General features: G+C 45.9%; 1 protein-coding gene across 4 annotated transcripts in view; it reads right to left on the bottom strand.

Moving 5' to 3' along the window:
• Positions 1 to 368: 368 nt before the first annotated feature.
• The window catches only part of CTXN3 (cortexin 3), a 207,239-nt gene continuing 194,693 nt past the window's right edge, over positions 369 to 12,914 (bottom strand). For all 4 annotated transcript variants that reach the window (XM_073654880.1, XM_073654866.1, XM_073654873.1 and 1 more), the window contains one exon: positions 369 to 1,177. In XM_073654880.1, the coding sequence (XP_073510981.1) occupies positions 837 to 1,130 (294 nt within the window). In that variant the 5' untranslated portion in view covers positions 1,131 to 1,177 and the 3' untranslated portion in view covers positions 369 to 836. The remainder of the gene's footprint in view (positions 1,178 to 12,914) is intronic.

A 12,914-nucleotide genomic window follows, 5' to 3' on the forward strand; every position in this document is an offset into this window, starting at 1 on the left:
AGTTTTAGCATTTAGTGAATATGATAAAAAAAAATACTATTGTGGAATTGCACTTTTTTTGCAATTTCATCGCACTTGGACTTTTTTTTCCCTGTTTTCTAGTACATGATATGGTAAAACCAATGGTGTAGTTCAAAAGTACAACTCGTTCTGCAAAAAACAAGCCCTCTCATGGCCATATTGATGGAAAAATAAAAAAGTTATGGATGTGGGAATAAGAGGAGCAAAAAACAAAAGCGCAAAAACAGAAAAATCCAAGTGGTAAAGGGGTTAAAGGATTTAATAATTTCAAAACCATTAAACATCCTCAAGATGTTACTCATGATGAGGCCATGGACTATTTTTTTCCTTTGTCATATTCTGACCCTTCCATCTATAAATTAGAGCACAGAGACAGGAGGCTGTGCCTTTTTTATTTATTCAGTTAAAATTAAAGATATAGTGTATATACCTGGAAGACCCATTTTATTTCCTTTTACCATGATTATGGAATCTTCGAATTGTGAGCATGTTAAAAGAATTGTGAAAAATTGTTGAGACTCCAATATAAGCCACAGTAAATCATGTTTATATCTAGTGCTTCTACAATCTCATACACATTAGTAGGCCACCTACAATATTGGAACATCTGGGAAGAAATGGCTGGTTGATATAGTATAATTTTGATTAAAAAAAATCCCTGAAACAAAGTTTATACATTATGTATATTAATACTACAAAATTAGTTGTTCTTTATGTCAAGGACATTTGGATAATAGCTCTGCATTGTTTATATTAATATATATTTATATTCTGCAAGTTGTATTAAATGTGGTCCTTATTCATTTGTTTGATCACTATGCAAGAGCATAGTCAAATTGTCCTTTTTCAAGCCCATCAACTCCATCTGCCCAGGTAGAAGTTGGCATACTTCTGTAAGGATCAAGAAGGATTCTAAAACACCTGACAATGAGCACCCCCAGAATAATGAATAAAAGAATCACAAAAGCAAATGTGGTCTTCTGTTCCAAGGTCATGGATGAGCCATAGGATACATTCAGAGTGGGCAACATTGTAGAGGGCAAAGTCTCTCCATCCATTGTCCAGGAAAATGGAAACAGGCAATTCCACAAAGTCTTTTTCTTCTTCATTACTTCCTCAAATTCATGATGGAAATATTTTGACTTGAACTGGGATTCTAGAAAGAAAAGATTCAAACGGTGAGATGTAAAATGAACTGTCAGTAATGTAAAGTACTAGATATTAATACTACAGATTTGCTTTTTATACAATATGTGAAATGAAAAGTGAAGTCGTCCTCACCCAACCTTATCTGACTTTTCTCACTGGAAAGCCAATTGTGATAATCATCGCTATTGTTCTCATCTATGTATTTTAAATATTTAAAAGTATAACTAGAGGTAAATTTTCATAATTAATATAACAGACTTACTAGCATCCTTGAAAGAGAACATGCAACCAGAAAATGCCTAGTGGTTAAATCAGGTTTTTATCATAAATGAATTTTTCAAAAATGTTTGATAATATTTTTTACATTTTTGATACTTTTATGTATATTAACCCTTTAAAAGCACCTGTCTCCAGGTTAGAAATAGTAATTTAATTCTCTTATTTTATTCCTGCTGCTCCTCTAATTATTCCATATTTATTTTTAAAACCACTATACGGTTCCAAAAATTTGAGCCATTCTTATTTAGTGCTAATTTTTATTGTTTTTTCTAAGGGGACGTTGAATACAAGGTAATTCAGCAGAGCAACCAAAATACAACCTCAAAGTATCCTGTGTGTAACGCCCCCTTGGTATAGACCATAAAAATAGTACTAAATAAAAAGATATCTCTGGAAACATAAGGTGCATTTGAAAAAACAAAAAAAAAAAACAATTACTCATTGGAGCTATGGGAATAAATATAACAGCAAAAATTGGCCATTTTTAACCCGGCGAAAGGTCCTCTTTAATCCCTTCAACCCCGAGCCTCTTTTCACCTACCTGACCAGGCTGAATTTTAAAATTCTGACCAGTGTCATTTTATGTTGTAATAACTCTGGAACACTTCAACGTATCAAAGTGATTCTGAGAATGTTTTTTGAGACATATTGTACTTTATGGAAGTAATAAATTTAGGTCAATGGTCGATATTTTTTGTTTATTTGTGAAAATATCGGAATTTTGGGGAAATGTTTGAAAATTTCGTAATTTTCAAACTTTTAAATTTTATGCCCTTAACCCAGATAGTTATATCACACAAATAGTTAATAAATAACATTTACCACATGTCTACTTTACATCAGCATCATTTTTGAAACATAATCTTTTGTTTGTTAGGAAGCTAGAAAAGTTAAAAGTTTATCAGCAATTTCTCATTTTTTCAACAACATTTACAAAGCCAATTAGTTCAGAGACATCACATTTGAAGTGACTTTGTGGGGCCTACAGCAGTGTTCAAAATAATAGCAGTCCAATATGACCAGATTAATCACTGTTTTTGGTATAAATGCTATTACCACATGTCAAACAATTTACCAGTTGGTGCAGTAGATTCTAAGAAAACCAACAGACTCAGTATTCATGATCTGCATGTGTTTGAGTCTGTGTATTTGAATAATTAATTGAAAGGTGATGTGTTCAAAATAATAGCAGTGCGGAGTTCAATTAGTGAGGTCAATCATTCTGTGAAGAAACAGGTGTAAATCAGGTGACACGTATTTAAGGGTGAAGCCAGCACATGTCGTACATGCATTTCTCCTTGAAAGCCTGAGAAATATGGGTAATTCGAGACATTGTTCAGAAGAACAGCGTACTTTGATTAAAAAGTTGAATACTTTTTTGCCACAAAAAATGTTGTTTTTGCCCCAAATTTTGCATTTTAACAAGGGAAACAGAAAAAAATTGACCATATAATTTCTTGCTCAACTTCTCCTGAGTACATAAATATCCCATTTGTGGCGTAAAATTACTGCTTGGGCACACGGCAGAGCTCGGTAGGGAAGGCGTGCCATTTGAATTCTGGAGCGCAGTTTTGGCTGGAATAGATTGCGGATGCCGTGTCACATTTTCCTGACATGCCAAAACAGTAAAAAAAAACACAAGTGATCTCATTTTGAAAACAATTCCTCTTCAGGAATTCATCTAGGGGTGTAGTGAACATTTTTAACCCTCAGGCGATTCACAGAATTGTATAACATTGAGTCAATGGAAAATCACCATTTTTCCACTAAAATGTTTTATTGGCACCAAGTTTTTAATTTTAAAAAAGGGTAATAGGGGAAAGTGAACAGTCCAATTTGTTATGCAATTTCCCCTGAGTGCGCCAATACCCCATGTGGTCAAAAACTACTTTTGAGGCACAGTGCAAAGCTCAGAAGGGAAGAAGCGCCATATTGGAGTTCAGATGTTGCTGGACTGGTTTGAGCGTGCCATGTCACATTGGCAGAGCCACTGAAGTGCCATAACAACAAAACTCATAAAAAGTGACCCCATTTTACAAATTACACCCCCAAGTGAATTCATCTATGGGTGAAGTGAACATGTTGACACTACTCCTGAGTGTACCAATACCAGTCCAAGTGCGCCAATAGTCTACATGCAATCGGGAAATACTTTTTACACAGTGCAATTCTCAGAAGAGAAGGAGCACCATATTATAGTGAAGATTTTACTATTATGGTGTACAGTTGCAATTACCCACTGTTACGCACATGTCTGGACTGACTGGCGTGCGCGTGGTTAGTGATCTCACTGAACCATGAACCGAGGAGTGCCTGGAGGGGCGTGACTAAGTATCAACTCGGTCCAACCAAGGTCGCACAGCGGCTCAGTCAACTCCGTGAACCAGGGAGGAGCCGAGCAGGGGGACCAGGTGCTACTCCAGGTTAGACCCCGGTCACAGCTGTTGACCCACACCGGGGAATGCAAGAACGGGCAGGCACAGCTGGTATGCAGACAGGTGGATACTGGCAGGCACGGCTGGTATGCAGACAGGCGGGTACTGGCAGGCATGGCTGGTATGCAGATAGGCGGGTACTGGCAGGCACGGCTGGTATGCAGACTGGCAGGTAGGAATGCAGGCTGGATAGGAACAAGTACAGACTGGGATACAGGAACAGAGCCGCGGGTGCGGTGGACTAGCAGAGCAGAACCGCAGGCGCAGAGGACAAGCGGAGCAGAGCAAAACCGCAGGTGCGGTGGACAAGCAGAGCAAAACCCGCAAGTGCAGTAGACAAGCAGAGCAGAGCAAAACCCGCAGGTGCGATAGACAAGCAGAGCGAAACCGCAGGTGTGGTGGACAAGCAGAGCAGAGCGAAAACGCAGGTGCGGTGGACAAGCAGAGCAGGGCGAAAACGCAGGTGCGGTGGACAAGCAGAGCAGAGCGAAACCGCAGGTGCGGTGAACCAGCAGAGCAGAGCAGTACCGCCAGTGCGGTGGACAAGCAGAGCAGAGCGAAACTGCAAGTGCGGAGGACAAGCAGAGCAGAATGAAACCGCAGGTGCGGTGGACAAGCAGAGCAGAGCGAAACCGCCTGTGTGGTGGACAAGCAGAGCAGAGCAAAAAAGCAGTTGCGGTGGACAAGCAGAGCAGAGCGAAACTGCAGGTGCGGTAGACAAGCAGAGCAGAGCAAAACCCGCATGTGCGGTAGACAAGCAGAGCAAAACCCGCAGGTGCGGTAGACAAGCAGAGCAGAGCAAAACCCGCAGATGCGGTAGACAAGCAGAGCAGAGAAAAACCCGCAGGTGCGGTAGACGAGCAGAGCAAAACCACAGGTGCAGTAGACAAGCAGAGCAGAGAAAAACCCGCAGGTGTGGTGGACAAGCAGAGCAGAGCAAAACCCGCAGGAGCGGTAGACAAGCAGAGCAGAGCAAAACCCGCAGGTGCGGTAGACAAGCAGAGCAGAGCAAAACCGCAGGTGCGGTAGATAAGCAGAGCAGATACACACAAGGTATTTACAATGAAGTAGTGAGTGGACACTAAACTCACAAACTGAAGTACAGAGACAACGAGTTGGAGTTAGGTGCAGGTTCAGACACTGCAGGAAAAGGGAAGATACGAACATAGAGACAAACAAGTAATGGGCTAGGACACTGTTCAGACAGGAACTGAACCAGGAACAAGATACAGGAACGAGCCTGGGAACTCAGCCCCCAGGGTGGCGGAAACAGACTAGAAGTCACATATACTGGAAACAGGCCTGGGTATTCAGCCCCCAGGGTGGTGGAACAGACTAGAAGTCACAGATACAGGTAACAGGCCTGGGTATACAGCCCCCAGGGTGACGGAAACAGACAAGATACAGGACAGGACCTGGCAACTCAGTGTTATGATCTGCAACAAGTACTAAGGAAAGATAGGGCAAAGCTGTCCCTACAGTAAGACTAAGCTGAATCCCTATGATGTAGCGGGCTTCCTGTTCCTAGTGAACAGACCCGCCTTCGTCCTCGGCTAGTCTGAACGAAGACCTATAGAATTAAGGGAGGGGTCCCTAAAAGAGCTAAGGACTGGAACAAAAATGGGACACCTCCTAAACAGAAATTGTTGTAGAACACAAAAGACAAACTGACAAAAAGTACTAGAGGTCCAAGAGGACCAAGCAAACTGACAGAGAAAGGCACCGAAGTACCAGGCTAGCAAAACAGTCAAACAACACTGAAGTCCAGCAAAGCCAGAAGGACGGAGCTGGAATATATAGGCAGATGGTCACGTGACCGCAAAACACAAGATAGAAAAAACTAACAAGAGGGTTCTAACAGTACCCCCTCTTTTATGAGGATCCTCCGGATCCTCCAGGCCCAGGCCTATCCGGAAACCTCCTATGGAAAGCTTTAACAAGCCTAGGAGCAGAGACATCATCCGTCCTTACCCAGGAGTTGTCTTCGGGACCGAAACCCTTCCAGGAGACAAGATACTGAAATCTCCCTCTATGCCATCTAGAATTCAAGATACGCGAAATTTCATTTTCGCCATCTTCCACCACAGGAGGAACTGTGACAGTGACGTCCCTATCAGATACGTCAGCCTTTTTCAACAAGGAAACATGAAACACAGGATTTATCTTACAGGAAGTAGGGACATCCAACCTAACAGCAGACTGGTTAACAACCTGAAGCACTTTAAATGGACCCACAAACTTAGGACCCAGATTTTTAGAGGGAATCCCCAACCGCAGGTTCTTCGAGGACAACCAAACCATGTCACACACAGTAAACAAAACCTCTTTACTAGTGTTGAGCGAACATGCTCGACACTGCTCGGTACTCGCCCGAGCATCACGCTACTCGGGATGTTCGGCGAGCACCGAGCATTTCCGGGTTACTCGGGCGGGAGCTCGGGTCTCCGCCCTGCATGTTTGGCGCTCTTTACAGAGCCAATGAACATGCAGGGATTGCCAGCCAGTCACTGTAATGCTGCAGCCATGTTGGTTGTGGGCATTACAGTGATTGGCTGGCCGCACAGCGTCACCTCGAGTATTTAAAATGGGGCGCCGCCATCTTGGACACAGTCGCTCCGGATTAGACAGTGTAGGGACAGCGCTGCTGATTTAGGGAGAGATATAAACTGCGAAATAGTTAGTGTAGGGTCTGTAAAGGCTGCCAGAACAAACAAACAGTCCTTTTCAGGACTAATATCCATCCCAGATACCAGGCAGGCAGGCTGTATAGGAGACACAGTGGTTATACCAGCAAACGCTGCATTACAGTCCTGTGTGCTCCTGTTGCTGAAATTGCTGGACTTAGCACCAGGTGTCGGGGGCCAGGAAAAATCCTTTTTTTTCCATCTAAATCCTCCTTGTTTTTTCCTCCTTCACACTGTACAAATACCCGTCTTATTAACCTTTTGGTGTGTCCCCCCCCACCATCCCCCCCCAAAATAAAGCGTGTCTCTGATTTTTCAGACACAAATATAACTGTTGAAAATAGTCTGGTGTAGGCTAGAGAAACAGAAGTGTTGTTTTGCACTTCCACGGTTCAAATCTCTGTATTATCCATTTTGGGCCATTTGTATCTAAAAAAAAAAACAGTTTGAGTGTGTCGCTCACTGTTCAGCCGCAAATATCTCTATTTAAAAAAGTGTGGTATACCCCAGTAAACAATAACTGTGGTTTTGCCATCCCACGGTAAAAAATCTCTATTATTCAGCTTTTGGTAGATTTTTCCATAAAGAAAAACAGTAGTGTCTCCTGACTGTTGTGACACAAAAATATATCTGTTGAAAATAGTCTTGTGTAGGCCCGACATCCCAGTGTGGTTTCGCAGTTCCACGGGTCAAATCGCTGTACTATCCAGTTTTGGGCCTTTGGTATCTAAAAAAAAAGCAGTTTGAGTGTGTCGCTCACTGTTCAGCCACAAATATCTCTATTTAAAAAAGTGTGGTATACCCCAGTAAACAATAACTGTGGTTTTGCCATCCCACGGTAAAAAATCTCTATTATTCAGCTTTTGGTAGTTTTTTCCGTAAAGAAAAACAGTAGTGTCTCCTGACTGTTGTGACAGAAAAATATATCTGTTGAAAATAGTCTTGTGTAGGCCTGACATCCCAGTGTGGATTCGCAGTTCCACGGGTCAAATCGCTGTACTATCCAGTTTTGGGCCTTTGGTATCTAAAAAAAAAGCAGTTTGAGTGTGTCGCTCACTGTTCAGTCGCAAATATCTCTATTTAAAAAAGTGTGGTATACCCCAGTAAACAATAACTGTGGTTTTGCCATCCCACGGTAAAAAATCTCTATTATTCAGCTTTTGGTAGTTTTTTCCGTAAAGAAAAACAGTAGTGTCTCCTGACTGTTGTGACACAAAAATATATCTGTTGAAAATAGTCTTGTGTAGGCCCGACATCCCAGTGTGGTTTCACAGTTCCACAGGTCAAATCGCTGTACTATCCAGTTTTGGGCCTTTGGTATCTAAAAAAAAAAGCAGTTTGAGTGTGTCGCTCACTGTTCAGCCTCAAATATCTCTATTTAAAAAAGTGTGGTATACCCCAGTAAACAATAACTGTGGTTTTCCTCTTCCACGGTTCTAATCTACTCTCTATTACCCTTTTTCCATTGATAGTGCAAGTGTAAGCTATTTTACTTCATTTACAATGGGCAAGGCGCGTGGCAAGGGACGTGAAAGTGGACGTTCTGGTGATGGTTCGTGCAGAGAATGGGGCTGTGGCCAAGGTGAAAATGTGCCACAACCAACAGCCACATCTTCTCGCTCCCACTTCTTGACCAAATTACTAGGGAAGCACAGAACAACACCAGTATTGAGAACTGATCAGTGTGAACAGGTTATTAATTGGATAGCAGACAATACTTCAAGTTACCTGAGCACCACCACCTCCGGTCTGTCTTCCACACGGTCAACTCTTAGTAGCCGTGAGTCTCGACCGCATACTCCTCCTCACCCTGATGCTCCTTCCTCCCACCATGCCGAGTGTCGTCAGACAGCAAGTGATCCCACACTTGGACACTCTGAAGAGCTGTTCACTGGTCCATTTCCATATTTGGGCCCCTCGCCTGATACGCTTGAAGTGGTGGAAGAGGAGATCCCATGTTGCGATGCCCAAATATATGAACAGCCACGGCCACAGGAAGTCGACGTTGGCAATCTGTCACAAGAGGTGAACGATGACGAGACACAATTACCAGGAAGTGAGGAGGAGGATCGTGGTGCGCAAGTGGAAGAGGAGGAGGTGGTGGATGATCTAGTAACTGACCCAACGTGGAAGGAGGACATGCAGAGTGAGGCCAGCAGCACACAGGGGGAGGGAGGCAGAGTACCCCAACAGGCAGGAAGAAGCAGTGTGATGGCCGCAGACAGAAGGCAGGCAACCGTTACCCGTAACACCAACACGAGGGACGTTGCCAGTACAAGCGGTAGGTCTTCCAGAGTCTGGAATTTTTTTAAAGACTCTGCTGATAACCCCAAAAAGGCCATATGTTCCACCTGCCATGCCAGCATCAGCAGGGGTGACAAAACTACCAGCCTGACCACCACCAGCATGATCAGGCACATGGCAGCAGAGCACCCGACTTTGTGGGGCGAAACCCAGGGTCCACGACCAGTGTCAACGGGTGTCACCACTGCTTCTTCCACTGTTGTGCGTGCAATAGAACCCCCTGTTGTGTGTGCAAGGCAATCCCCTGTCCATACTGCATGTAAAGATGCCCCCTCCTCTCAGTCTTCACTTGTTATGGCAGTTTCTCAAGAAACAGCATCAACGTCCACGTCCACGTCCCACCGCAGTGTTCAATTGTCCATATCCCAGACCTTTGAACGAAAGCGGAAATTCGCAGCTAACGCCCCACAGGCCACAGTCCTAAATTCGCACATTTCACAACTGCTTGCATTGGAAATGCTGCCTTTTAGGCTGGTGGAGACGGAATCCTTCCGCAATCTTATGGCGGTGGCCATCCCTCGGTACTCGGTCCCCAGCCGACACTATTTTGCCCAGTGTGCCATCCCCGCACTACACAAGCATGTGTCCAAAAGCATCTGCTGTGCCCTCAACAACGCAGTTACTGGGAGAGTCCATCTGACAACGGACACGTGGACAAGTGCTTGTGGCCAGGGACGGTACATCTCTCTGACGGCACACTGGGTAAACATAGTGGAAGCCGGGACCCAGTCGGACCTTGGGACGGAACACATCCTCCCCACACCTAGGATTGCGGGCCCTATGTCAGTCAGAGTTGCCCCCACAGTGTACAGCTCCTGCGCATCCTCCTCCTCCTCCTTCTCCTCATGTTCAGCCTCCATCTCAGATATCACCACATCAGTTACAAGCTGGAAGCATTGCAGTACTGCCTCCGCCAAGCGGCAACAGGCTGTGCTGAAACTCATAAGCTTAGGAGATAAACCTCACACTGCTTGTGAGTTGTGGACAGCTGTGAAAGAGCAGGCAGATCTGTGGCTGAGACCGCTGAACCTACATCCCGGCATGGTCGTGTGTGACAATGGCCGTAACCTGGTGGCGGCTCTGAGGCGAGGTGAGATCACACACGTACCATGCCTGGCTCATGTGCTTAACCTCGTGGTTCAGCGGTTTCTTAAATCGTACCCTGAGTTGCCAGATCTGCTCGTGAAAGTACGCCGCCTGTCAGCTCATTTTCGCAAATCGGCTACAGCTTCCGCCGCCCTTGCTGTGTTGCAGCAGCGTTTGCAACTTCCGGCACACCGACTGGTGTGTGATGTCCCCACACGTTGGAACTCTACCCTCCACAAGTTGCAAAGGATTTGTGAGCAGAAGAGAGCAGTTGTGGAGTACCAGCTGCAACAAGGCCGTCGATATTCAGGTCAGACTCCACACATAAGACCTCAGGAGTGGACCTGGATGTCTGACATATGTACCATCCTGACAAACTTTGAGGAGGCCACCAAGATGGTGAGTGGCGATGACGCCATCATTAGTGTCAGCATCCCACTTGTCTGTCTTTTGCAACGCTCTCTGCAGAGAATTAAAGAGGAGGCATTGCAGCCAGAGTATGATGAGATGGATCAAGAAGCCGTAGCGGGCGATTACAGACAGCCCAGCCTCATCTCATCCCAACGTGCATTGGGGGACAATGAGGGAGAGGAGGAGGAGGAGGAGGAAGAACAGGAGCTGCTATCATGCGTTGTAGACGGTAGTACCTGTACAAGTGTCATACCGTCGGTTCAGCGTGGGTGGCCTGAGGACAGGGGGGAGGAGGAAGAGGAGGAGGAGGAGGAGAGTATGGTCAGTCGTCATCTTGGTGAGGACACGGAAATCTTGCCCGTTACCAGTCTGGCACGCATGGCTGACTTTATGTTACGCTGCCTTAACCGTGACCCTCGCGTTGTCAAAATGTTGGGTGACAGTCATTACTGGTTGGTGACACTTGTAGACCCCCGCTACAAGGAGAACTTTCACTCTCTTATTCCTGAGGTGGAGAGGTCTACAAAAATGGGGCAATACCAGAAGGCCCTTGCTGCAGAACTCTTAAAAAAAATCCCATCTGAACACGCTAGCGGCAGAGGTCACAGTTCGTTGCCCAACCAAGGCGTACAGGCGAGAGAGATGCAACTCCAATCCAGCAGAGGCAGGGGAACACTGTCAACGTTCTGGGACAGTTTTCTGACACCCGCCCAGCTTACAGGCCCTGAGGCGCGGGGTACTCTCACAAGGAGTGGAAAGTTTCAAAAGATGGTGAGGGAGTACCTTGCCGATCGTACCAGCGTCCTCCGTGATTCCTCTGTGCCTTTTAATTATTGGGTATCCAAGCTGGACACTTGGAATTAACTCGCTTTGTACGCCTTGGAGGTCCTGGCCTGCCCTGCCGCTAGCGTGTTATCGGAGCGTGTTTTTAGTGCCGCTGGGGGAATTATAACTGATAAGCGCACTCGCCTGTCAACTGACAATGCTGACAAGCTGACCCTTATCAAAATGAACAAGGGCTGGATTGGGTCAGACTTCTCATCACCACCAAATGACAGCAGAGTAACATAAAGTCAAATCCACTGTGTTATTTCGGGAGGTGTATTCACATGCACCGCTTCACACCCACACATGGGTATACGCTTCCTCGTTTCGGCTGTTTAATCTTCTTCTCCTTATCCTCAGCCTCCACCACCACTATACCACCAGGGTGCCAGCATTGCAAGTTCCTCCGTCCTTATTTTTGGCAGCTTTTGCTTGCAAGGCATAAGCAAATACTGTGGGACACCCACTCCCCAATAATGGGACTTATGTTTGTAATATGCTGTACTGCATGGCTCTTGTAAGGGGTATTGCAAGTTGCTCCATCCTAATTTTTAGCAGCTTTTGCTGGGAAAGCATAAGCAAATACTGTGGGACACCCACTCCCCAATAATGGGACTTATGTTTGTAATATGCTGTACTGCATGGCTCTTGTAAGGGGCATTGCAAGTTGCTCCGTCCTAATTTTTGGCAGCTTTTGCTGGGAAAGCAAAAGCAAATACTATGGGACACCCACTCCCCAATAATGGGACTTATGTTTGCAATATGCTGTACTGCATGGCTCTTGTAAGGGGCATTGCAAGTTGCTCCATCCTAATTTTTGGCAGCTTTTGCTTGGAAAGCATAAGCAAATACTATGGGACACCCACTCCCCAATAATGGGACTTATGTTTGTAATATGCTGTACTGCATGGCTCTTGTAAGGGGCATTGCAAGTTGCTCCGTCCTAATTTTTGGCAGCTTTTGCTGGGAAAGCATAAGCAAATACTATGGGACACCCACTCCCCAATAATGGGACTTATGTTTGTAATATGCTGTACTGCAAGTGATGCGCCCCCTGGGCCGTGTGTACACGTGTGTGGGATACCCGGTGCCGGGTCTCTGGGGTCTGTAGTCTCCGTGGCGGTGACCCGGTCCCGTGGCTCAGGCTGGTCAAACCAGTGGCAGTCTTTCTTAGGTTTTGAGGTTAATTGTCCGACTGCGCCACCCGTGGATTGCGGTCAGGGAGTACCACCGCTGCGAGGCAGACCGCTGAGGCTGGTGTTGTGTGCGCAGCATAGAATGTGATAACTCCCCTCGGTAGGAGTATAGCCTCAGGGCAGTGAGTGTGGATGATGGGGGTGATGGTGCACGAGCGCAGCAGGAATGACTCAGAGTCTTTGCAGTGCAGTTCAGGGTCTTTACTGATGATTATAAGGTAGACCCTCCCGGGAGTACTGGCTAGCATAAGAGGCCTGGTCAGTCTGTGAGCAAGCAGGAGTTCCCCTGGCCAGGTGGAGTTGTAGGCCTCCCCGTCTGTCTGCACTCTTCCTGGCTACCTTGCTGTAAGCGGGTAGAAGTAGCCCACGTCCCTGAGTGTACCGTGTAGTGCTCACCCGTATGGCTGGTGACTTGCGGCCTTCTGTTAGCCTCCGCTCCACGACGGCGGTGCTGGTCCCTTGCTTGTGACTGAGCCTCCGGGATTCTAGGGCCAGAGGACCTGAAATCCCCTGCCGGCTGGTTT

Source organism: Phyllobates terribilis, unplaced genomic scaffold, assembly GCF_046119375.1.
Source record: "Phyllobates terribilis strain yellow unplaced genomic scaffold, ASM4611937v1 Scaffold_1__5_contigs__length_1240528914, whole genome shotgun sequence".
NCBI lineage: Eukaryota > Metazoa > Chordata > Amphibia > Anura > Dendrobatidae > Phyllobates > Phyllobates terribilis.